Below are 26651 nucleotides of genomic sequence, written 5' to 3'. Positions count from 1 at the left end.
GCGCGCGGGGTGCGCGGCGCCGAGCGGGGCCGCCCGCCCGCCCGCCGCGCCCCCAGCCGGGGACACCCGCCCCGCCGCCCCCTCCCTCGCCTCCCCCGCCGCCTGTCTCCTCCCCGCCCCACGCGGCCGCCGCCGCCCCTCCCTCGCTCCCCCCCCCCCCCCCCCCCCGCTGCGCTCAGCAGCGGCGGGGAGAACGCGGCGCTCCGCCGGCCGCCCCCGCCCCCGCCGTGCGGGCCCGGGCGAGCGCGCGCCCGCCGGAGTGCGCGCGCGGGGGCGCGCGCGCGCCACCCCCCGCCCCGCGGCTGCCCGGGCGCGCGCGCCCTCCCCCGCGCGTGTGAGCGAGCGAGTGTGAGAGAGTGTGCGCGCGCGGGTTGCGCGCGCGTGTGCGAGTGTGCGAGTGTGTGTGTGTGTGTGTGTGTGTGTGCGCCCCTGTGCGAGCGCCGGTGTCTCGGCGCCGCCTGCGTGCGGGGGGTGTTTGTGTGCGTTCCGCACCCAGCCTCCCCGGCTGCTGCGATACTCGCCTCCGCCGCCGCCGCCGCCTCCGCCGCCGCCGCCCCGGCGGCTCCGCGCAGCGCCCGCGCAGCGGGCAGGCGTCTTCACGGGTTGCCACCATGCTTGGGCCCTGGAGATTTCGGGCGAAGTAAGTACCGGGGCTGACTTTTCTCGCGCTCTCTTCCTCTCTTTTCTTCCTCCCTTCCTCCCCGCCCGCCCCTTCCCCGCCAGGTCTTTCCTCGCTGTTGCTTTCCACCCCCCCGCACCCCCCCAAAGCCATGTCTCCGAACTCTGGGTGCTGCTCAGTCGGGCGGCAGTGTCCGGCTGGGGCTGCCTGCTTGCTGCTGCTGTCGGCGGTACTGAAAGCTGCTTCGAGCCGGATATGCAGTGCGGTAATCTAAGGGTTGAACTCTTCGGGGAAAAAACCACACACGCAAGAAAAATCCCGATGCAACCCCCTTCCTCTTTTCCCCTCCCCCCCGTCGCCCCCCTCCTCCCCCCCCCCCCCAATCCGAACCTCTGTAGGGAGCTGGCGAACAGCAGCACGCAGTCATCACAGAGGGGTTTCCAGGGCGGGATTGCAACCTTGCATATAGCCAGCTACAACTTTATTTTCTTTAGCTCCCATCCCCCCCCCCTTTTTTTTCCCAGGGAAAGGGAGAAAGGAGGAGGGAGGGAATATTGTATTTGCCTCCTTTGCTAACCATAATTGAATTAAAGTTGTGAAATGCCTGGGAGTTTAACTCTGACCGGGCAGGTTTTCAATGGCTTTTTTTTTTTTCCTCCGAAGAACTGTTGGTTAATGGATGAATGGATCTGATCGAGCTGAGAAAGAATATGCTAGATACATGCCTTTGAGTAAGATTTCTGCTGCCTTTATGCAGTGAAGCCTTTTGCTTTGAGTAATTCCGATCCAGTTGACGTCTGGTCAGAATTAGAGAGAGATTCACCGAGACTTCCGATTTCTTGCTGCATGACTGCCTTTGCTGCAAGTGCTAGATTTGCAGCCCTGAACCTAATGCCACAGGAGATGTCTTGCAGTACTGAGACCTCCCGTTTTTCAGGATGTGTTCCTCCAAACCAGAGTTGTGTCATGAGAATTGGAGCTCTGAGGTGGACGACAGAAAATGCAAGCCTGCTCCAAGATCCCAGCATTTAAGCCTGGATGATTTATTAGTCTTCCCCTACTGGCACACACAATGCATTTATTTTCCCTATTCATACTGCTTTTAGACTAGTAGAAGTAGAAGAAAGCCACAAGGAGTCAGAAAAACTGCAAGAAGGAATGGAAATGGAATTTGTTTCCAGCCAGGTGAAATTTGGGTATTAAATTACTGACGTAGGTCAATGGTAGGGTTTCCCTTCCACCCCCCTTGGCTTTTAATCAGCCCGGGTGTCTTCTCCCCTAAAGGATGAAGAGTGCTGACGGCCATCGCTGCTTATAATCAGTAACTGATGCTTGGAGTGTTGGCGATGAGATATTTCCATGAGACCTATTTAGATCTCTCCACTTCTACCAGGCTAGTTTTGCAGAACGTTGGGAATAAGCGGTATGTCAGATATGGCTGAAACTCCGAAGATGATCCGCATGTTTTACATTTTTCACAAATTTTGGGTGAGTGGTTAAAACATTTCCTTTAAGAATAAGAGAGAGAGAGAGAGAGTGTGTGTGTGTGTAAGAAATGAAGACCTCTGCTCGATAGTCATCTCTGTTACATTGTATATAACTCATGGGGGGGGGATCATAAAATCAATTAAAATTATTTACTTGTGTAAAGATACAAAATTTCTCTCACTGAAGAGAGCTGTTAAGTGCACTGAAGTAGGAGGTTAACGTATCTAATCTCATTACTGAAGAATTCCCCCACAAAAGTCATCTGGGGGTGCATGCGTGTATGTGTGTGTGTGTGCGTGTCTGTGTGGGTGGGTGGGTGCTTTGTAAATGTATAGATAGAAAAAAAACCGTAAGAGAGTTTTAAGAAATGTGTGACGTGGAGAATGTGTCAGTATTCTCTCTGTTGAATTAAGCTGCCGTTTTCAGCACTGAGCATTTTTCTTTGGATTCCTACCATGGCATTTCCACCACCGGTTAAAAATCAAGGTAGAAGGAGGGGAAAACCTTGGTGCGCTGTTCACTGGGAAGGTTCTGAAGGGAAGGGGGAGCTGGGTAATAGGGGAGGTGGGAAACCTCGTAAAATGGTGCTTCTTTTCTCTTAAATTAGAACCGTGAAACTGAACTGACAGCCATTTTATGTATATTTATGGGGCTGGTCGTGAAAAAGAAATCCAAGGAAGCATTGAAATGCACCCCACACGAACAGAACCAGAACAATTCCTGCTGTGACCTCACCTTTTTAAGCACCGCAGGCATTTGACTTGCTAGGAGTTGCCCATCAACCTTTTAATCAATGCATGTCATCCAGTTTTCAAAAGTGTGGGAATTAGAAGTGACAGGAGTTCTTTTTGTTTGATTAGCAATCCATTCTTTACCCCACTGAAGATATATATAAACTTTGTCTCCATTTTAAATTTTATGGGGCTATGCTATTATGCTGCTTTCTTTTTTTTCTTTTTCTCCTTATCCTTACAGGAAATAAAATGTACGCTTGCTGCTCTACAGTAACTTTGGAACAGGACCTCAACAAAAAAATGCATATCTGGATGCTGCAGACGATCGCGTTTGCTTTAACATCGCTAGTCCTTTCGTGGGCAGAAAGCATCGAGTATTATGGGGAAATCTGTGATAATGCGTGTCCTTGTGAGGAGAAGGACAGCATCTTAACAGTGAGCTGTGAAAACAGAGGGATCATCAGCCTTTTTGAGATCAGTCCACCAAGGTTCCCTGTCTACCACCTCTTGTTGTCTGGGAACCTTCTGAACAGGCTGTACCCGAACCAGTTTGTCAATTACACGGGGGCTTCGATTTTGCATCTGGGGAGCAATGACATACAAGACATAGAAACCGGGGCCTTTCACGGTCTGAGAGGTTTAAGGAGGCTGCACCTGAACAATAACAAGCTGGAACTTTTACGGGATGACACTTTCCTTGGGCTAGAGAGTTTGGAATACCTACAGGTCGATTATAATTATATTAGCGTCATTGAACCCAATGCCTTCAGCAAACTGCATTTGCTGCAGGTGCTGATTCTCAATGACAACCTCCTCTCCAGTTTGCCCAACAACCTTTTCCGTTTTGTGCCCTTAACTCACCTGGACCTGAGGGGTAACCGGCTGAAGCTGTTGCCCTACGTGGGCCTTTTGCAGCACATGGATAAAGTGGTGGAGCTGCAGCTGGAGGAAAACCCCTGGAATTGCTCTTGTGAATTGATTGCTCTAAAGGATTGGCTGGACAGTATCTCCTACTCCGCTCTGGTGGGAGATGTGGTTTGTGAGACCCCTTTCCGCTTACACGGTCGAGACTTGGATGAAGTCTCCAAGCAGGAGCTTTGCCCCAGGAGGCTCATCTCGGATTATGAAATGAGACCGCAGACACCACTGAGCACCACAGGGTATTTCCACACTACCCCGGCCTCGGTCAACTCCGTGGCCACTTCTTCTTCGGCTGTTTACAAATCCCCCTTGAAGCCCCCCAAAGGGACCCGCCAACCCAACAAGACGAGGGTGCGCCCCACCTCCCGCCTGCCCTCAAAAGACCTGGGATACAGCAACTATGGCCCCAGCATTGCCTACCAGACCAAATCCCCGGTGCCTTTGGAGTGTCCCACTGCCTGCACTTGCAACTTGCAGATTTCTGACCTGGGCCTCAACGTCAATTGTCAGGAGAGGAAGATTGAGAGCATTTCTGAACTGCAGCCCAAACCCTATAATCCTAAGAAGATGTATCTGACGGAAAACTACATTGCGCTGGTACGCAGGGCAGATTTTGTGGACGCTACTGGGCTGGATTTGCTGCATCTGGGCAATAATCGGATCTCGGTCATCCAGGACCGGGCTTTTGGGGATTTAACTAATTTGCGAAGGCTGTACCTGAATGGGAACCGGATCGAGCGGCTGAGCCCAGAGCTGTTCTATGGGCTGCAAAGCCTGCAGTACCTCTTCCTGCAGTACAACGTCATCCGGGAGATAGAGGCGGGCACCTTTGAATCTGTCCCCAACCTTCAGCTCTTGTTTCTGAACAACAACCTGCTGAGGTCTTTGCCGGGGAACATTTTTGCGGGTCTCTCTCTCTACAGGCTGAGCCTGCGGAGCAACCACTTCTCCTACCTGCCAGTGAGCGGGGTGCTGGACCAGCTGAAATCCCTGCTGCAGATCGACCTGCACGAGAACCCCTGGGACTGCACCTGCGACGTGGTGGGCATGAAGCTGTGGCTGGAGCAGCTCAACACCGGCGTCCTGGTGGACCAGGTCATCTGCGAGTCCCCCAAGAAGTTCGCCCAGAGCGACATGCGGGCCGTCCGGGCGGAGCTGCTGTGCCCCGACTACTCGGACATCGTGGTCTCCACGCCCACGCCGTCCCCGGGCCAGCTGCCGGCCAGGACCACCCCCTCCTCCTCCACCGTGCGCCTCAACGGCACGGCGGCGGCGGGCGGCTCGGCGCCCGCGGGCGGCGGCGCCGGCGGCTCCTCGGTGCCGCTCTCCGTGCTGATCCTCAGCCTGCTGCTCGTCTTCATCATGTCCGTCTTCGTGGCGGCGGGGCTCTTCGTCCTCGTGATGAAGCGGCGCAAGAAGGGCCCGGGGGACCACGCCAGCGCCAACAACTCCGACGTGAGCTCCTTCAACATGCAGTACAGCGTCTACAGCGGCGGCCCCCCCCCGCACCACCACCACCACCACCCCCACCTCCAGCAGCACCCGCCCCACCGCGGCGGCGGCGGGGGCGGCGGCGGGGGCGGCGCGGCGCTGCCCAAAGTGAAGACCCCCGCCGGCCACGTCTACGAGTACATCCCGCACCCCCTGGGCCACATGTGCAAGAACCCCATCTACCGCTCGCGGGAGGGCAACGCGGGCGAGGATTACAAAGACCTCCACGAGCTCAAGGTCACCTACGGCAGCCACCCCCTGCCCCCCGGGGGGGGCGCGCCGCCGCCCCCGCCGCCCCCCCCGCCGCCGCCGGCGCCCGGCGGGGAGGAGGCGCCGGCGCGCAGCCCCGCGTACAGCGTCAGCACCATCGAGCCGCGGGAGGAGCTGCTCTCCCCGGGGCAAGACGCCGACCGCTTTTACAGGGGCATTTTGGAGCCCGACAAACACTCCTCCTCCTCCTCCTCCGCGCTGGGCGCGCCCGGCTCCACCCTCCCCGACTACCCCAAGCTCCCCGCCGCCTACACCTACTCCCCCAGCTACGACCTTCGGCGTGCCCACCAGTACTTGCACCCGGGGCCGGGGGACGGCAGGCTCCGGGAGACGGTGCTCTACAGCCCCCCCAGTACTGTCTATGTAGAGCCCAGCAGGAACGAGTACCTGGAGCTAAAAGCAAAACTAAACGCAGAGCCGGACTACCTCGAAGTGCTGGAAAAACAGACCACGTTCAGCCAGTTCTGAGAAAGAGCCCCCCCCCCGCCAGCCACAGCAGCTCCTTCTCTAGAGTATTTGTATTTAACAACCACACGCAAAACAAAGAAACGTAAATGCTGACCTCCCCCCCACCTCGCCCCCCGCCTTTTCCCCCCTTAATTCATTTTATTGTAGGGTGAAGTGCCTTGGCACGGGATTTTTCAGCTTCGGGGAATGATTCTGAAAGGGTGTGCTGTTTATTTTATTTTATTTTCGGGGGGGGGTATCTTCTTGTTTTTTCTTTCTTTTTTTTTTTTTTCCTCCTTTTACTGTGTTTGGAAGTAGGAAACCACCTATTGTATAAATCGTGCACAGCACTGGCATTGTGCGTGTGTCCACGTGTGCTTGGGGGAGGTGGCAGGAGGGTCTTGTCAGGCCATATTCAGGTTACAAGTACAAAAGTCACGGTCACTTTTTTTTTTTTTTTGCGTGTGTACAGGCATTGTTTAATTTTGCTTTCTTTCTGGTTGACGAGTACAGCGCACATGTTTCCCTTTTAGCCATGGGTGAGTCTAAATGGCTTTTATGGAGAGATTAGCACACCCCGACTTTAATACAAGGTTTCCTTTTTTTAAGGATGTGTTTGTATGCTTTCTGGACTTTTGAATTAAAAAATATATTATGATCTTTAAAAGGATCACTGTAGATGTGGACAAATCATTAAAGAGTGCAGAGATATATGATCCATAACTGGTTAGTGAAAATAACTTATTGATGAAATATAAAAAAATATTTTATTGTAGCACCTATTTTTATATGCACATTAGCATTTCTCATTCCTTCACTATTTTAGGGCCTAATCCTGCAAATTCTTACTCACTTGAGTATCCCTACTTGTGAAAGAAGTCCCAGCTTAGGCCTTGATCCTGCAGGCACTTAAGCACCTCAACTTTACCAATGTGCGTAGTCCCGTAGACTCACTCATTGAGCAAAGTTAGTCAAATGCCCAAAAGATTAGGATAGAGGATGCAGAACTATTCTTACAGGTAAAACTACTGGGATGTTTAAGTGTTTCTTCTGTTTTCAGGATGGGGTCCAAAGTCTGCAGATTGCTTTAAAGTGTTGCACTACATTGAGAGCTTTTTTTCCAAAGCTGATGTAGTATCAGAAGGACCTTTTAAATCATTACAGATAATGCCAATTATGACCAAATCTTAACAGACAATCTAAGACATGAAATCGAATCACAATAGAAAAAAATCATGTTTCTCTATTTGAAAATGTACCTTTTAGCAACCTCCTGCTCAGGCACCTGGTTGGGCAAACTAGTGAGGGACATGTAGAAGGCATTCATTTTAGCAGGAAAAAAGAAGTGTTTCATTTTTGATTTGTCAGTTTTCTTTTTTTTGTTTGTTTCTTTTTTATTAGTTAACCAAAATATAATGATTTTACAACTGTTGTAGCCAGTTTCTGCTTGTTTAGTCAAGTACAATTGCACTTGTACAGATCCACATGTTTACTGGCATCCTGAAAGACCAAATGATGGACTGTACACATCTATATACAATGTCTTTACCCCTTTGGGCAGCAGGCAATGGCAAGGATATTCATAAACACAGCATCACTGTAAGATGGGACAACTGAGGTCTCATATGTATCCCAGCACATGTGATTTTTTAATAGTTTCTGAATAAACACTTGATAAATATTTCAAATGTAAGATCATGAAGTAATGAGTATCTGGAGTTTCAAATTTCTTGCCAAAATCATCTGTTTGTACGTTGGATTCTCTTTACTAGCAATTATGGCTCATCAGAAAGATCTAACATTTTTAGGCAAAACATAACGTGTTCTCTATTTTCAAAACACAACATACGGTACTTCCCAGCATACATAACATGGGTCAGAGGGCAACACAGGGACATGCGTTTCACCAACATATTGACTAGGATAGTTTCATATTTACATTTTGTTTCCTTACTGAAGTGTTCTTGAATATATGGAACAGGGTAAGTGATTTCATGTGTGGTTTTGTCTTTCTTCAGTAGGTTATCATGTTTAGTATTGTTTGCAGAGTTGCCACCAGTACATCTTTTATTGCAGAAGGGCTCTGTTCTGTTCTGCTTTTCCTATCCAACTACAATCTGTCACTTTCTACAAAAACAAAGCTATATAACTGGTCTGTTGGAATTCAAGATGAATGTTTTGTTGGCATGTGTTCTTCCCTCTCTGCCACCCACACTGAGCGAAAGCAAAATCAAAAAAACCAAAAAGTATGACTGTATTTAGCTTGGACAGTTTAGTAAGTGGAATGTTATTTCAGTTTGAAATGCAGATATGAGGAGTGTTCTTTTGTCACAAGAGACAACATGTGGCTATTCTGTGCACTGCTGTTGATCTCCTGCAGACTTCCCATTGACACTAGCGAGTGATATGTGTGTTGCTGCCTGAGGTGCAGTTTTGGAGCCCTAATTTTGAATTACTGCCTTGATAACTATTGCTGAAACCAGTGGCCTGGTTCTCCTTCCATTTAAACTCAGCAGAGGCACGCTGTTGTTAAGTGGGTATAGGGTAAGAAAATTTTCAGCCTCACTGGCTTTGTCGTTCACTAAGAGAAGGGCTAGCTCACTAAAGATTGAATGAGAAGGTCCTGCAAACTATGTGTCTGTTCCTGTGTAGATATGTTTTTTTCTGTGTGATTCTAAACTGATAAACAGGAGTTTGCATAGGTGTCAATACAAATGTAGGATTAGGTCCTTAATGTGAAAGGTACATTTTACATGGCATTCTGCCACAAAGAGGCAGCATCCACAAATGAGTAAATGAGCAGGAATTGCTTGGATTTGTAAGAAAGAGCTGATAGAAATGCCTCAGCAGTCTGTTTATGCTTACATTCTGATGCTGCCATTTCTGAGGCCAGTAGTATTGCTGCTTCCATGTTTTCTACACACACTTAATAACTGGTAATGAAGAATTTTTCTAACAGTCTACACTAAAATCAGAACAATTAATTTAAATCTCTTCAACGTCTCATCTACAGTAGAAAAATATATTATCAATTCCATTATTGGAGAAAAAAAATTAAATGGTATCAATTACCTTCAGAAAGTGCATTCTTGAACATAAATCCTTAAAAAAGGATACAGAGTGCAAAATAATATTATTTAGTCCATAATTATCCTGAAACACACCTGAAAGGGCTATTTGTGAATGACGACTTTAATGGAAGTAGGATTTCCTACTCAGTGGCTACAATGATAAATCATCTGTGGAAAATTATAGTAAGCCCAAAGTAGATGGAAATATGACTTGGAAAAGGGACATATGCCTCTGATTTGAAAACAGGATAATTTGTTTAAAGAAAAAGCACTTGTATAAGAATATGACCTTTGTTTTGTTAGCAAGATCAGTGAAACCTTCTGCATGATGATCTGCTGAGTTAGTGCTGACCAAAGGGGTAAAAGTGTAAGACAAAAAAATAATCCCTATTTTGAGAATTCTGAATATTATTTTAGCTTTTTATTATTTTATTTCAAAAGTGCATGAAATTCTGTGAGAAAAGAGGAAAAAAGGTGGAAGAGGATCCTAATTCTCAGTGTAACTACTAGAATCAAAACATGGATTGTGATAATATAGAACATTTATTCTTATGAAGTAAAAGAAATATTCACTGTACTTTCTTTTGTTTTTTTCATATCGTGCCAATTTAATGTCCTAAATACTAATGCTGAGTTTAGGGGCGAGATATCTTTTTCTCTCTCTTGCTCTCCTTTTTTCTTTTCTTTTCTTTTCTTTTCTTTTCTTTTCTTTTCTTTTCTTTTCTTTTCTTTCCTTTCCTTTCCTTTCCTTTCCTTTTCTTTCCTTTCCTTTTCTTTTCTTTTCTTTTCTTTTCTTTTCTTTTCTTTTCTTTTCTTTTCTTTTCTTTTCTTTTCTTTTCTTTTCTTTTCTTTTCTTTTCTTTTCTTTTCTTTTTTCTTTTCTCTTTTCTTTTCTTTTCTTTTCTTTTCTTTTCTTTTCTTTTCTTTTTTCTTTTTCTTTCTTTTCCTCTCTTCTCTTCTCTTCTCTTCTCTTCTCTTCTCTCCTCTCCTCGCCTCTCATCTTTTCTATATTACATAGTTTACTCCCATCTTTGATAAAATGAGCTGAATTTCAACTGGTTAATCCCAGAAGATATACCCTGTAATTTCTAGACATTCTTACACACTACTTGAAACACCAGATGCTATGTCAGTCCCATCACCAGTTGAAAGTCTGACATAAATGCAGCTTCCACTTTTATACTTCTAGAGCTCAAATTCTCACACTTTTTTTTTAGATTTACCTGCCATTATTTTAATGGTCACTTAAGGTTGTAAAAACACGTTCAGTTGATTCCGTATACTGCAGTATTTAATTTCTGAATGTTTTCCTAAGTTTCCACGTTTTATCAAGCTTATAGCTAATTGTTAGGAGTATTCCTATTAGGAAAACATACTAGATGTGGTGGTACCTTTTCTGATATCATATAATAATTTAACTCTTAAAGTAATATTACAAAATTTATGGTAAAATATCATTAAAAAATGAGCCTTTGACCCATGGAAAACACAATTTAGCAAATACCTCTGGAAAGGCAGGAATAGCTAATCATGGTTGTTGGTAAAATGTGAAGGTAACATCCTGGTTCTGTAGGTTGTTTAGACTTTTGTTTAGCTGGAGCTAAAATGTCTGACCAGCGTGTTGTGTGTTTCTTACAGAAACTTAAGAGTCTGCTTAATGCATATGGTTCCCTCTCAGGGGGCAGAGTCCATTAAGGCACTACGTCCTGAAGGACAGGGTAAACAAGAGCTCCTTCATTTTTAGAGGGCAGGTTCTTTATATTGCTCAGTGTCTCCAGGGAACATGAATAGCCCTTCATTAGGTTAAAGACCGGCATACTGAAACGCAGTGTCTCCAGCCTTTAGAGAAGGGGGCCAAAATCTTTGGTTGCCTTATGCAGAACTGAACGCTATTGGCACTACTGGCATTAAACAAGAAAAATGGGGAGAGAATAGAGAGTGAATGGCAGACAATTCCATAGCTGTCACCCTTCAAATGGTCTTCACATTTCTATTGATTGTTTGATAGTACAAGTAGGGAACTTGTACCTCCTTTCTGCAGCATCCATTTACTCTGGAAAATGTAGAACCTCAAGCTAAGGAGTGATAAGAAGATGGAGTAGATGAGTGCGGCGGTTCTGTGAAAGGAGCGGGCAGGATAGCAGCACTCTGAGTGGGGCAGCAGTACTGCTCGGTCACTTACATCACTTCCTAACCTTTCTTTGGGATGTGCTCTGATGAAATGGGAGCACATAGATCTTGCAGTCCAGCAATACTGTCTTACAGATTTGTGTTGATCCATCTGTGTATAAATACTATCCTAATATAGATATCACGAGTCTTTACAATTTATATTGCTTTTTTCTGTTCATTATTCAGCTACATTTCAGAGTACCTCGCAGTATGATAATGCCCCAGAAATACTAAGCACAGTTATGCTTTAGAATAATTGTTTATTCTTAAAACACTGAACAGAACAGGATTAGGAAACACAAAGAGGCACATTTAGGTCCTAGTAACCAGAGGCATTTAGTTAATTGAATATACAAAGAAATAAAGTGTAATGAACTTTGTAATTAAATGGCTACCAAATTAACTATTTAAGTTACAGCTAATGGGCCACATTTTGCTTCTAGTTGTGTAAGTACAAAACTGGATTCCATTGACTTAAGGAAGTTACAAAACATTTACCTTGCTCTTATGAGTTTGGCTTTTTGGCATTGAAATAAGCCATTCTCTTAGCATTTCTCTTTTGTAAAGTGAAAAATTTGAATACAGTAATGATAAACATTTGTAGTTCTGCTATGTACCTCCAAAATAAATTACTTCTATTTCCAATCTGCGGACAAATTAACTGAACATTAATGTAGTATAGCACTCTAAAATTTATCTTGGAACCATATTGTCCTGATTGTATGGAAAGTTCAGTTTACATCCACATATACAGTTATGGTTCTTGAGAATGATTGACCATATGAACTGATAACATACCTTTATTTAAATCTGTGGGCATGGTCCTGAAACCTTGAATTAGATGAAATAACTATTGATAAAAATTGTTCCCTTTGTGGTGTTTTTACCATGGAAGATGCAACCAATTCTACTGCAATTTTGCAGCCTTGCAATTACAGTATTTTTAAATTTTGCAGAAAACTATAGACCATGTCAAACATAAATTATTTTTTTTTCTTTTTGGAGACATGATTGCTATTGTATATCATGACATGGTTCTGGGCAACCTTCCAAAAACATGTCTAGAGTGGGGTAAGATAAAAAGTTGAAATAATAATTGTCTAGTTCAATATTTCATGTAATAAAACATTTGCTTCTCATGATTTCAGCAGTATATCTGATTTTTTGAACATTAGTTTATCAACACCTTCTGGTAATTTTGTACCAATACTGTGGCAAAAAGTTTATATTCCTATTTGGGAAAGGGGACAAAGTGTGTGATTGTTGTTGTCAGAGACATCATATCAACTTTATTAAAAAATACTTTTAAATAGAAGTACTAACTTAGATTCTTAAAATGAAACTTGAAAGGTGACAATCTAGTACGGTTTTCTAATTTCTGAAAACAAATTTAATTACCAAGTACTTTATTATTTTAACCATCTATTTTTTTACCATCTGTATTTTAAAAAAGAAATATATGTGTGTGTGTATATATATGGAAGTGTATGTATACATATATATGTAAAAGTATGCATATAGGTGTATATATGTATGCATACACTTATATTTATCTATATTTCTTTAATTAACATTGTCTTTATTGTGATGTAAGAATATTTCCATTTGTGTTTTGAAAGCTTTTAGGCCGGGAATGAAGCAAAAGTGCTTCATATAGCATATGGAGCATATAAATGCTATATCCACAGAGTCACCAAAAAGTCACTCTAGTCCTACAAGACTTCAACCCATCTAATATACTAATATAAAAGTTGTTTTGGGGTTGCTAGGAACAGACGTTCAGGCCCAAATCCAGTTTGCAACAGGCTGAATATAGATTGAGGGACATTAATATTCCTGCAACTTAAAACTCTACCTATTACTTTTGAAGTAGTATCACCTAACAGGAGTGGCCTGAATTTAACTTTGCTGTAACTTCATTACAATAGCAATTAGTTTGTCCAGTCAAATGGATAAATAAAACATACCAAATGTGTTTATGGAAATGAAACCAGTTCTTACAAAGCTCTCACTATATCTGAATTTAGGTTTAAAATAATAAATTCATAAATGTATTTAATTATACAGTAATTATTACATGACAAAGATTGTTCTCTTTTGAAATGCTGAACTTAGGTCAACTATTCAGTTTTTTAGTCACAACTATAATAAAGCTGATAGTCCCAATGGCAGTTGCTTTCTGCTAAAATTAGAGCAGGGTTGTTCACAGTATTGATACTCTTCAGCTATGATAGTTTTATCTTTGTAAATTCTATTTTAAAATTTATAAAATGAAACATTTTAAATGCATTTTCAGGTTGTCAGTTTATTAAGTTGAATCAAATATGTCATATTTATCTAAAATTTACTAGTCATCAAATTTTAAATAGTTTTCATACAGTTGGTTTTTTTAAAGTCATTCATAGAACTATTTATAAGTGATATAAAGATGTGGTTACATGAGTTTATGTGTAGTTACATACAGTACTGCACATTCAGTTAGGCTTTATCTGATAATTTATAGCAAACCCAAATATATAGGTTACAGTATGTTTCACATTAAGCTCAAAATTCAAGAATATGTACATTTTTCTTTTTTTCAAATTTATAAGAAATGCCTACATTAAGATCAAAGAACTTGAACCATATATTTTCAAAGAATTAATATTCTGCTGAATCATTTCTTCTCAAGCATATATATCTTCCTTTAGTGATGATGAAAAGTGCATCAAAGGAAAAACTGGCTAATCAGTATATTTGATGTTTTTGAAGTGAATGAAAATTCTCCCATTGATTTTATTTTTTGAAAGTATGGAATGTCTTTACAGTTTGTCTTATGTTTTTGTCTCTTCCTGTTAGAGACTGTTTATTGGTTTACCGTGCACAGGGAAAATACTTGCTGGAAAGTTGTTTCAAATCTCAGTCAGTTATAACATCCCTATCAGTTATAAGTTTGGTGTTTCTAAAGATTGTTTTCTTTCTTCAGTAATTTAATTATGCTTGGTCTTTTAAGGGTGGATATTTTCAGTTTATTTCCATCCAAAGATAGCATGCAATGTAGTCAATACTGGTTGTGGAAATGTTTTTAAAATATTATATATTGATGGGTTCATAAAGTTTATAACATTAATGTTTAAAAACATTCTAACTCTTTAAAATGGAGTTAACAGTTACACATTTTTCTATTTTAATTTTCTGTTTGCTTGTCTTATTCTTTTTTCCTACGCATTACTGAATCAAACTGCTTGCCTTTGTTTTGAAGCCTGCTTTTTATTTTATTTTAAGTATGGAGCACAACTGTGGGCAGAGGGATCTAAGCTATTGTTCTTAAGAGTGTATATTTTCTGTTAAAGAAAAATATTGTACTCTTTTAGATAGCTATTGATTTTCTAAGCAGAATCAAATGGTCTACATTCTCTCTCCATTCTTACACTGTGAGGCAGTGAAGAGGCATAAGTGTTTGCTTTTGTATCTCTGATAGCTGGAGTAAGACCTCAAGCAAAATTGTCATCAATGTCAAAGAAAATTATGTTTTAGGTGGGAAATTCTTAAAAAAAAAATCTATAGCATCATTAGTGTAAATCTGTAACATGAATACATACATGCATAAACATATATTTATATGTATGTATGTCTGGGGCACCAGACAGTGCAGAATGAAGCTTTTTTTTTGTTGTAGGTGATTTTTTTAAACGCATCTTGTCTCAAAAAGAGGAATTGTCTTATAAGTAGGCAATGCTTATATAATGAAGCTTTTCAGCAGAGTAATTTAAATGGTAAAATGAACTCCATATCGACAATTTCTGATTGGGTCTGAAATGTTTCTTTTTACCTTTTTGGCATGGCAGGTAATAGCTACCAACAAGTAAGTAGCAATGTACCATAGTATCACGTTGAACAGTATAAACTATTAGGTTTATTGTGCAATATATTGCTTACTAAGTTTTAAATGGTAGAAGTCTACTAATACATATTGTACTAACTTGTACAACAACTCTTCCTTAACAATTTTTTCCTAAAGAATAAGAAGTTGCTACTCTTTTGAGAAAAGTTGTTTCTATAAATATGAAAAGTAGTTAAAATAATGATTCTAAATTCACCAATTTTTAGAAATAGCATTGAATGTATTTATAATGATTAATATTTTTTCATCCATACGTAATTTTATACGAGTGTGTTCTATAATTTTCAGTATATTTTATATACTGAATGTTACCTGTAATTAAATATTTCTTACAAATTCTTGGATTACTAAGAAGTTTTTGTTAGATTTGGTTAGGATCAGAGGTTTAATTATGGAGGAAAAAAGCATCCTCTGATCATTTTGTCTTCATAGTATTTATCTTAGGAACTATTGTCAAAATGAAACAGATTTATTTTACAACATCTTAAAATATGTATTAATTTTACCTCATTTGCTATTTGAATGTTTGAGAATTATTTACTGCTCTATGTAATCATCTATGGTGAAATATCAAAAATTCCTAACTTTGGCCTGATCAATACTATGTAATTTCAAGTCACATAGTCAAACTATTTTTCTTTTGTGTTTGTCGTATACTTAGTTACCCTTACCTCCTGCTCTCTGTGTTGCTGTGAGGCCTCACAAATCTTCATTTAAAACATTAAAGCTCGATATTACTTCACAACCCTAATGGAAAGATAATTTAACACAGCAATGAAGACAAAAGTTCAAAGGTAGATTTTTATTCTCTGACTACTTCCACATGTGAATAATTTGATTGATGTGAGTAGTCTTGTCAGGTTCAGTCAGAATTTTTTGTGTAACATACTTTTATGTTTGGAGAAAAGGAATTCAAATACATGTCTGACACATGCAGGCTTAAATCAGTCCTTAGTCTGAGTTCTGGTTTCCTCGATGGAGAAGTGTTTCTGAGCATATTAGGATAATGATTACTGTTACCAAAATCTTTTCTTCCTCTAAAAAGGGAACTTTCCGGTTTGACTCATGTAGACAATATGCAATTAGGTGTGTGTATCAGAGAACATTTTGATACGCTTAGAAAGGCGTGAGGACCTTGAAATCTAATACTAGTTCAATTTCTGAAATGCTTACTTTTTGTTTTCCTGTATTTTGTTTTTAATTGAATGTTACTGGCTTGAAAAGGTTACTCATAATAATGTTTAAGCCTAATGGCAGAAAGGTACTGGGAGGGTTAATGAATATTTTCATTTATTCAGAGATTTGAACTGTAAAGCCATATATAGAAGATAAATAGTTATAGGTGCTGAATTTCTTCATTTTGTCTTGTCTTCTAAAATGTTAGATTTTTTTTATTTCAACAGGGGTTACAGGATTTGAGTGAAATATAAAGATGTTAAATAGCTGTCATCCAAAGGCTTCAATAAGAATTGTTGTAATTATTGTTGTTGGTGGTGTCATTGAACTTTGAAAAGTCAGGTCATGTTTATTTTTGGGACTCGCTGGGTTTTTAGGAGGTGAGTGAACAGTGGCTAAGAGGCCTTGCACCTCTCCATGTTACAACTAGCTAAATGACCGCAATGATGAAAGAGGAGCCCTTTTTAGTGAATTCATGGTTTTGGGAATATGGTCAATTTATATTTATCTCTGCATTTTAAATATCTAAAAGATAAATGTAGGCAAAACTATTTCTTAATACTGAGAAGAAAGTCATCATTTGCAGGGCAGAGACTCTGAAAGCAAGGATTGTTGTTACCAAAAGTGCACACAATAATTTAATTTCTGTTGTCCAAATGTAGAGATGCAAAAGTTAAAATGTACAGAATGTAGAGTATTGAATACTTAGAATATTTCACAGTCTTAAACTTGTAAGCAACCTTTTTAGGTATTTGCAACATTTTAACCCTTAATATGAGGTTCTTGCAAATAAAGGGAGTTTTAGCAGGGCAGCACAGTCGGAGAGAGGCAGGTATTTTGGTCTATCTTATTTTATATAACCTTAGAAAAATCCTTTTGGTCAGCTTAATTTTTTTTTTTTTTCCCATTACACAGGAATCAAAATTCTTCATGTCAAAGTTGGAAATTATGTCTCAGAGCCTGGACAAATAATCATTCAGCAGCAGCATTAAAATTGCTACAGCAAACTGAAATTTGAAATTAAGATATGTTGTTCTGTGATCATGGGAGATATTTGTGAGAGTGCTTTGTTGACAACTAATTGACAATTATGGCTTGTATTCTTCTAACACCTTTCTTCCCAAAGGATCCTAAAGTGCCTTACAAAATTAGGGCTTGTTCCTGCCCTGATTGAAGTCAATGGGAGCACTGCCAATGGGAACAGCACTGGGCACTTAAGAAGCTAATAAAAGCTGCATTCAAACATCACTTCTGCCACTGAAATGTGTAACTGTTCAACTTACACAGCAATACTCCCCAGTGGTTTAAGACAGGAAGTGAATATTATCATACACAGATTGCAATTTTTAAAAAGAAAATATAATTTTAAAGGGATACGTGGTCCAAATATTGGTGTTAATAGCCCAGCTTTTGGTTAAGATTTCTCTTTAAGACTTCATCCAAACACATTTTTGTATTTTTCTTCCAAAGACTGGAACATTAGTTCCAGTAGTTCTAATGACTGATATCACTTTCATTATTCATATGTTGTGTACACATATTTTGGAGCTCAGATTTGCATTTTTTGTGCAATAATATAAAATAATTTCAGAAAAATATAACATGGAAATACAAGAAATCTTCTATATTTATTGTACCCTTTTGCTGATTATTTTTTATTTCCTACCTGAGGAAAGCTTGATATTACAATCAGTATTTGGCATGTATTTCCATAGTCTTTCATTTTACATATTACGCTGATTGCTATGATATTTCAAGGACAGGATTTGATGTTTGTATACCCGAGATGCCAGTGGAAAGCAAGCCTTATGCCATGTATTCTGATATTTTTGTTTATTTTTAATATATGGCCATTTCATATAAAATTTGTCAGCTATAAAAACATTAAGTGGCATGCACTGATAAAAAAAAAAGTGGGAACTAATGCAGATATTTGTAATGCTATGAGAAGGCCTGAATTGTTTTTCATTCAGCATTTTTTTTCTAACCATTCATATTGGTGAATGAGGAAATAATTAAATTATTTAACATTTTAAAAATTATTACAATTTAACAAATGAAAGAGGAAAAGTTTCAAGACACCATAAAAAGTTCCTTAGCTGTTGGACTGTTTTGTTTGACTCTAGTTAGATGCTTTAAGATGGAACTGAAAAATAAGCAGCTCCAAGAGTAACTAACCATCACAACAACTTAGCTAGTAGAATATGTAGCAACTGAAGTCTTTGAATCAGATGGTGTACACATGCTGTATATTCAAAAAGAAGTTCAAGATTACAGGGCTAGTTAAATTCAACACCAGTCTTATTGAATCCTTCTAGTCCTATTGAATAAATATTTATTAAATCCTTTGGCAAAATCACAGAAGATGCAGCTTTGCATTTTTGACTTGTACAAGATAAAGATACTTTGTATAGTTCATTGAAATACTATATTTACCTTATTAAAAAATGAAAAACAAATATAATCCCAATTTTTAAAGAATGTTCTCTTTTTCATGCTGTACCTGGATAAAATATTTATGGTGTAATTGAATTTCTTTCACCATCCCAGAACAGAAGGTTTAGAAGGTAGTTCATAAAAGAGTTTTTCAGAGAAATCTCAGCATATTGTATGCATCTGTTATATAGATGAGGCTTTCAAGTAGTTTTGAATGTGTTAGAGGAAGGCACTCTGTTAGAACTTGATTCATCAGTAGATCTAAATGTCTCCCTCTACTAGAAACACAGTATTTTACAGCCTTTTATAACAATAAGAACCTGGAAATATATGAATTACTAAGTCTATGCTGGATGAACAAATGCCATGTTTTCTTACCTACATTTCTGGCTAGAAAATTCACATCTTCCCCAATAAGACTTTGGCATAAGTAAAAATAATTTGACATAACTGTTTCAGAAAGCTACAGACAGATATGTAAAACAGCCACTGAAGTTAACAGCCAATTCTTTTCATTTTCTTTCATACGTGTTTTCAATAAAAGTATTATATTCTTAATATTTTTAATTAAGTCATTATTATGTCAAAACCACATTTTATAGGTTATAATATAATAAAAGACATATTAAGGTTGATATTGCACTGTCTCTTTTACACACACACAAAAAAGCAAGGAAGAAGTAACTATGCCTGTGCTGATGACAGGCCAGGAGGAATTTAGCACTTCAGTGAAAAACAGGAATAGATTTTATCCTTAGGATAGGATTAGTATGTGATCTCATGGTCACTTAATAGGTTTCCTATTAGATCTTCCCTAGGGCCTGTTCTTGCAGTCCTTAATCAGGCAAAACACCCAAAGAAACCAGTGCACTTTTGCTTAGCAGAGAAGTTTTCAATCTCTTCTTTAGACTTCAGATTATTTAATTCATACACAATTATACAATAAATAAAGGGCTAAATGACAGTTACTCAAAAAAAAAAAAAAATGAAGTCTTATGCCTTTAAGGATCTGGGCCTAAATGACTAATGCAATATTAAGATCATATATCCATCTTGTGTTAGAAATAAATTAGTTATTGTCAAATTCTGCATTCTTTGCCAATTTCCATCTTGCTCAGCAAAGCATTGTAGGATCCGACCTTTAAAATCTTTTGTATTGTATTTCTTCACTAATAAATATTTTGTAAGACTTTACTGGGTACTACAATACTTTTTTTTCCTTTTCATTAATTTCCATTAAACATGTTGTTATTGGCATATCTGTAACAATTATAGGAAAAATGAACTTTGTGTTAGAAAGTGAGGTGAAAATAGCACTTTTTTTTTTTTTTGGTCATGCTCAATATAAAAAAAAACCCACACCCTTTTCCTGAGAAAGTACTATTTTTCAGATGTATTTTAGAATTTGTTAAATAAAAATCTTCCTGACAAACAAAACATGAGTTTGCCTAAAATAAAAACAAAAACATACATTCAACTTATCTAGTTTTATATTGAACTAAAATCTTTGTCAAAAGTGAATATTGCTTAATATCTGGATGTGTATCACCAATCTTGCCCCAACAAAACCTGTCAGTAAACAAGTGGTTGATCTAAACTTCTAGAAACAGTTGCATTCAGCTATCTTACAGAATGTATCACTTTATACTCTTAAGTTTAATTAATATACCATAGTAATTAAGAGTATTAAATGCATGTTTTCATACACAGTCATCTCATAATTGCAGATATAGCAACAGATTTTTACTAGTGCATTATATTGGTTAGGTTTCAAAATACTTTAATTAATTAATAATTAAATAATCCTTTAAGATTTGTTTTAATAGATCTTGAAAAAGCCATACTAAAAAAAATAAATGAGGTCAAGCAATGTTATTTCACAGAATGGTTTTAAATGTGTTATTGTCAAAGAGAATGTAAATTTAAAGTGCAGTTCTATAGCAAAAATAACACTTTTAATAGTTAATATATTGCTGATATTTAGACTTGCATGCCCTGAACAATATGAGTAATTTTACTTTCAGAAATTTAATAATATCACCAAGAGCTACTTATGGGAGTAAAATTGTTCATATGTCTAAGTATTTGCAGGACTGAGCCTTCAATTTTTGATTGTTTGATCAATTGGAAAAAATCTACTGAGTATTCACTGGAGCTTTTGACCTCATAAAATTGGTTCATGTATTTTTGTCTGATGCTTTGTACATTATCCTTCAATGAGCAGTAAAGAAAGCAAATATCAAATAATATTAATACCTCAGAAATGCAGTGAGATACTTAACAGAATAATCCAAAAAACATCTTTAGATTGATATTTATATTTGCAGTATTAAACATTAAGCATTAGAAACATTAGAGAACATCATATATTATATACATAACTTTATAACTATAGACACATATATTTCTATGTATACTTTTCATTTATACAGCATCATAGGTGTATATGATATCTATGTATGCTCATATATGTATATAAAAGTCTCATGTACTTTAAAACACGTTAGACCTAAATTATGCAGCAAAGTGCCACCGTAATGTATCTGACAATTTAACTGAATTCTGTTACAATGTTAGCTTATTAAATGGTGTCAGATAATTTTCATTGTTACTGGTATATTTCTGGGGAAGAAAAAAAAAAAAAGCTGGAATACATAATGAAGACTTTTTTCACTCTGTCAGAGAAGCACTATTCCTGTGGTGCTTAGGCACTTCACAAGAGAAGAGTTTTTTGCAATATGATGCTCCTGTGGTGCATTGAGGCATGAAGCAATACGAGAGGTAGATGGAACTGAAGAATGTCATACAAGGAAATGCTACATCATAGGAAACATTCACAAGGGGAAGACAGCTGTTGTTATGAACTATTAAAGCCAGCAGCAGGGTGTTCTTTTCTTTCAAGGCTTTAGAAGCCTGAGATGGCATTTCCTTCTATCTTCTTCCCTCTGCTGTCTGTCCTCCTCCCTCTCAAAGGAGGTCTGCTATGTCAGGTAGCTTTCATCGTGGCATGCACTGAATCATGAGGGTTCTGCCTTTCGTTGCCCTCTCTTTTGCCCTTCAGTCCCTACCCAGGACTAGGCATCACAGCGTCAAAGAAAAACTCTCATGCTTAAAAAACCACTGAGGGTAGGACTAAAGGGAAGTGACAAGCAGATGAGCTGAAAACCTACTGAAATGGCTGAAAATGGATACTGTTTGTAGGGGATGCATTTATAATTGTATGCCTATGTTTATGGAAGTGACGTTAGAGATATCCTCAACTTAGTACAATTGTTAATTACATGTTTATTAAGTTTAGACACAGTGGTCTCTGATTTTCAAAGATGGAGTAGGGGATGGAGATGACAAAGAGGAAAACTGAAGTAGCAATAACATGGACTATCTTTATTAGACCAAATGTGAGTCCATAGTTATGTACACATAACTCCCTTAACTTTAGTAGGCTTGCTTTGCTTAAATCAAACTATATGTGTGATTAGCTGGGAGTATGCTTTAATTTCTGTATATATATACACACATATACAAAAAATACATATATAGATTTCCACACTGTGGTTTTTTACAGGATTGTAACAAAAAAGTGGCCTAAAATTTTCATGCTAAAAAACCTTGATAGCTGTAACGTCCAGGTTGTATAATCTACAAATGATTTGTATAATGATTTCCTGTGACAATTAGTATACAAATTATGGCCTTGATTTTTCCACGTCTTGTACTGATGAACTCCGTTGACATTTCTGTCTGGCAGTTACTCCTGTTTTAGATCAGACTAAGTGAAAGGATGTGCAAAGGTTGTGTCCAGAGTGCATTTGTCTGCTTCTTGAGGTGAAGAACTTCATAATAATGAAGAATACCTTTAAATTAGATTTATATTCTAGTTCTGGGAAACCTAATTTGGGCTATTGTCACTTATTTAGCATACAACATTGTTCAAAAGCAACTGACACAAAGGTCACATAAAGCAGACATAAAAATTCATACCATAATGGAGTTCAGGTTCTGATGGGCTCTTTTTCAGTGCAGCTACATATAATTGAGAATGACAAACAAAACCCAAAAATCTGAAACTGACAGCCTTATGATAATAATACCATCAGGACTAATATTTTCTCATGGATTTACCTCATTGAAGCAGTTGCCAATATTTAAACACCAGAGATACTTCTTCATCATAATGTTTTCATTTCTGCAATTTTTTTTAGAAAACAGTATCTGCATTAATCTAGACATTATGTAGAGGGAATACAAGTATTCTTAGTTGTATTCAAATTTTTCAAATATTGTTTCTATCCCAAATTTGAAGGTGCAGAGCTATATCATACTGAAAAATGAATGTTAAGGGGTCTTTGAGCTTCTCATTATATTAGAGTCAGGACTGTCTTTTATGTAGAGCTTTTTTTTTTTTTAATTTAAATGCATTCTATTAAGATATTGTAATACTGACTGTCAAAATAATTCTGTGATTACCCAGATTTAAAGACATAATATATGATCTCCCGCAAAGCAATATCCTGATAGTTGCTAATTAAGCATCTTTTATACTCTAGAAAAATCTTCTAGATAACTGTTTCAATAGCTTTATTCTCTTGTCATTATTACACAGTGTTTCTACTGCTTTCACACATTTGTTTGTATCTGCCAAGCAGAACCAAATTTAGCCTGAAGCCTGGAGGAAGATAGAAGGAAAGTATATCAGGTATATGGATAATAATTCAGAGAAAATAAAAGTGTTGAAAATTTTATGCTCATATATTTGGTTGCATGACATATGTGCCAAATTTTACATATACTGATTATGCACAAATGCAGATGTCAAAGTTTACATCAACAAACAAAAGCTGTATATGCAAAATTACACCCAGATTTTTGTATCCATCTTTTGATATTACCCATACAGCAGGTTATGTAGGAAAATTGACCCAACTAACAGAAAAAGTTCAGAACATTTGGAAAATCTGGTATTACAATTCTGATGATTATTAGAAAATGTTAACAGTATGCTGAAAAATACTTTTCTACATATCTTCTGACTTTAATAGAACATCAAGTCTTCACTGCATATTACATCTTGCTGTGACACTTTTGATAATTATAAAGCTTTCCATCTGTAACAAGAATTGTATATACATTACAAATTATTTCTAACTGTATTACCCCTCCAAACTTTTAATTATCACTAAATTGGAAATGTTTTATTTTTTAGTTATCATTTTATTTGCTTTATAAAACTGCTATTTTTTTATAGACTTTACTACTTAATTAGTTCTAATGAAGAAGTAATTTTATTCTCACCTCTATACTTTACAGTTGATTGTCATGGTATCATATGTACTTGTTGAATTTTCTTTTTTTCTATGTTAGTCAGGCCTGCTGCATTGGACAAACGTATGAATGCTTTATTGTTTTGGTCCTAAAAGTGCACCAGCAAAGATGTACTTTCTCTCTTAGCTGTATATAGCAGTTTGCTTTTTGTCTAGCTGTCCTAAAACATTCTTACTCAAAGTCGCTTTAAAAGTCAACCATTGCAAATTGAAAAGAAAATCCCATATCTCATTAAAATTATCAGACCTATGTTGAGTCAGGCTTTCCCAAGCTGTTCTAAGTAGTGGTACTGTAGGCAATATATGGCTAGAAATGACACTGGTCTGAAGAAAAAGTGGTGCGTGAATTCTCAGTATATTCTAAAACATTTATGGTTACATACCGTAAGCCGTATGTATTTCTGTGATTACAAATTATCATTTGTTATAATATTTCATTGTAAGTTAGATGTACACTTTATATTAATTTCAAGGTAAATTATTTGTTCTGATCAGTGTGAGCTGCTCAGAGTCATAAATCCAAACTGACTTTATTTGACGCCTTTATGATGTTATTCACTAGTCATTGTGGAGATGGTCTAACCTTAATGCATGAGTTCACTTCCTTCTTATTTTAAAACTGGATTAGTTCAGTACATAAGGTCATATTAAGTAGAATAAACTGTGCTCAGTAGATCGATTCTGCAAATAAAATTATTTTCTTAATGAAACCTGAATCTTTAACCTTAAACTAAAGGCATGAAGAGCTCTTAAATTTCTTTCAGGAGAAGAATGGTTAGGTTCCTTTTTTAATTGTTAGTGCTTTTGTTCAAATCACAGAACAACACATAGAAGCTGAATATTAATAAGGACAACATTCTTGGAGACTTTAGAAGTGTAACAACTTTGAATCACTCCAAATAATACACACAGAAAGTTTAAGGTGTTTTTTATTCAGTAACAAAGTAGCTTCAGTCAATAAATGGGAGACTATTTTCCTTTTCAAGTTTTCAATTTTAAGTCAAGGAAACACTTGTGGAAGTCACAATCTGTCTTTCATGTAGTAGTGAGTATATTGGGGATTATTTTTACTGTCTAAGAATTGAGTATATTAAAAACTGGGAAACAGACCTATTCTTGTCCTGCATTCCGTACATTAAAAGTGTTCTGTTCTCAACAAAATAGTATCTTAAGGAATCATCAACACTGCCATATAGACAGTAAAATGCCTTCCCTGGTGTGTGAGATGTATTAAACTTGTGAAGGCTGGTGCTCCCTTGCATCTGTTGAAATAACTAATTGTCAGTCACTATGGAGTTTGGAGAAGAAAAAGCCCCTTGGTGATATAACTTCTCCCATCTTTCTCCCACACATGCACACACATGCATTCACAAACATATAACCATATTCCCACAAACAAAAAATAAATAGTGTGCTATTTCTGCTGTTTCATACAAACTAGTACTGCTTAAAAAGAAAAAAAAATCAAAACCACAAAAAAAACCCCACGCCAAAACCCAAGAAATCCCACAAACCAACCCAAGAAATCCCACAAACCAACTTTTTTTTTTTATTATTTCTACAACTCTGGACACTGCCATGTAGAAAGATTGCTAAAACTCTGAAATTATTAGAGGAAAAAATATTCTGAATATTTTAAACTATATTAGAATTATATTTTTCATGAAAGGTGGCATAAGTATGGATATCCGAAATATATGGAACTATTTTAAAATGTGTATAATGATCAGAAAACTTTTAAATGAACTTTTGTTTTTTCTTTTGATAATTCTGTTGATATACTGTCTATGCCAATGTGCCTTGGTGCTGCTATCACAATGCCATCACCTGACAGACATTTAAGCTACCTCATCCAAAATGATGTCTTGAAATATTTATGGTCTTGCTTGAGACACTTCTGAGGGCAATAAGGGAACATAGTGAAACATTTTAACTTTGGTATGGCATTAACTATTTTATGATAAGTTCGTAGATCAAATTTCAGGATGCTGACATTTAGCATGTTCCCCTGTGTAACCTGCTGAGCCATTTGCATTACTATTGATGGTTTTATCTAAAAACACCCCTTTAATCAGTGGCATCAATTTACTTTCGAGAGCACTTAATTCTCTAATGTTCAAAGCACACATGAATAGTAATTTAAGAATTTCATTATCCTAAAAGTATTGATAAACTGAATAACAAAAATGACTGGCTGGCCTCGTAGACTTGATTTACAATTTAAAAAAAAGGTAAATATAACAGATTCAGAGAAGTAGAAGTAGCAAGACAATATGTCAGGAAGTCTTGAAAAGTTAAACTTACTATGGGAGTAGAAATAGCTCTTAGGTTATAGTATTGATTTTTACTGGAAAATTTGTAATGAAAAGAGGAAACAGGACCTTATCATTAAGAAAAGTATTCCTATTAAAACCATTCTGAAATACTAAAATAATCTGTAGTTGTAGGTAGGGTGCATTTGCATTAGTCTGTGTGTGGCCCATTGAGTGAGGGATTTTGATCTAAAAATCTGATGTGAATATTGCATATATGCTAGTAATTTTGTGCTTAACAGCAGAAGTGTGGTGAACAGAGAAACTTCATTATTTTCTAAACAAACTAGGTGATACATTGGAAAGATTAT

General features: G+C 38.0%; 1 protein-coding gene across 3 annotated transcripts; it reads left to right on the top strand.

The window, feature by feature from the left end:
- The first annotated feature begins 303 nt into the window (after nt 1-303).
- Nucleotides 304-24738, top strand: SLITRK5 (SLIT and NTRK like family member 5). 3 transcript variants are annotated; one of them, XM_069802471.1, is made up of 3 exons: nt 304-640; nt 1904-2107; nt 3083-24738. In XM_069802471.1, the coding sequence occupies exon 3, from the start codon at nt 3091-3093 to the stop codon at nt 5989-5991; it is 2901 nt and encodes a 966-aa protein (XP_069658572.1). In that variant the 5' UTR covers nt 304-640; nt 1904-2107; nt 3083-3090; the 3' UTR covers nt 5992-24738. The 3 variants fall into 3 exon arrangements, with proteins under 3 accessions (XP_069658572.1, XP_069658573.1, XP_069658571.1); XM_069802472.1 differs by lacking the exon at nt 304-640 and adding an exon at nt 1125-1804; XM_069802470.1 differs by lacking the exon at nt 304-640 and having other exon boundaries at nt 1125-2107.
- The last annotated feature ends 1913 nt before the right edge of the window (nt 24739-26651 follow it).

This window comes from Haliaeetus albicilla, chromosome 15 (genome assembly GCF_947461875.1).
Source record: "Haliaeetus albicilla chromosome 15, bHalAlb1.1, whole genome shotgun sequence".
NCBI classification, from domain to species: Eukaryota; Metazoa; Chordata; class Aves; order Accipitriformes; family Accipitridae; genus Haliaeetus; species Haliaeetus albicilla.
This window is presented reverse-complemented; position numbering and strand designations above follow the sequence as displayed.

Coding starts and splice junctions, on each gene's coding strand:
- SLITRK5 (XM_069802471.1), top strand. CDS start 3,091: ATGTACGCTTGCTGCTCTACAGTAACTTTGGAACAGGACCTCAACAAA.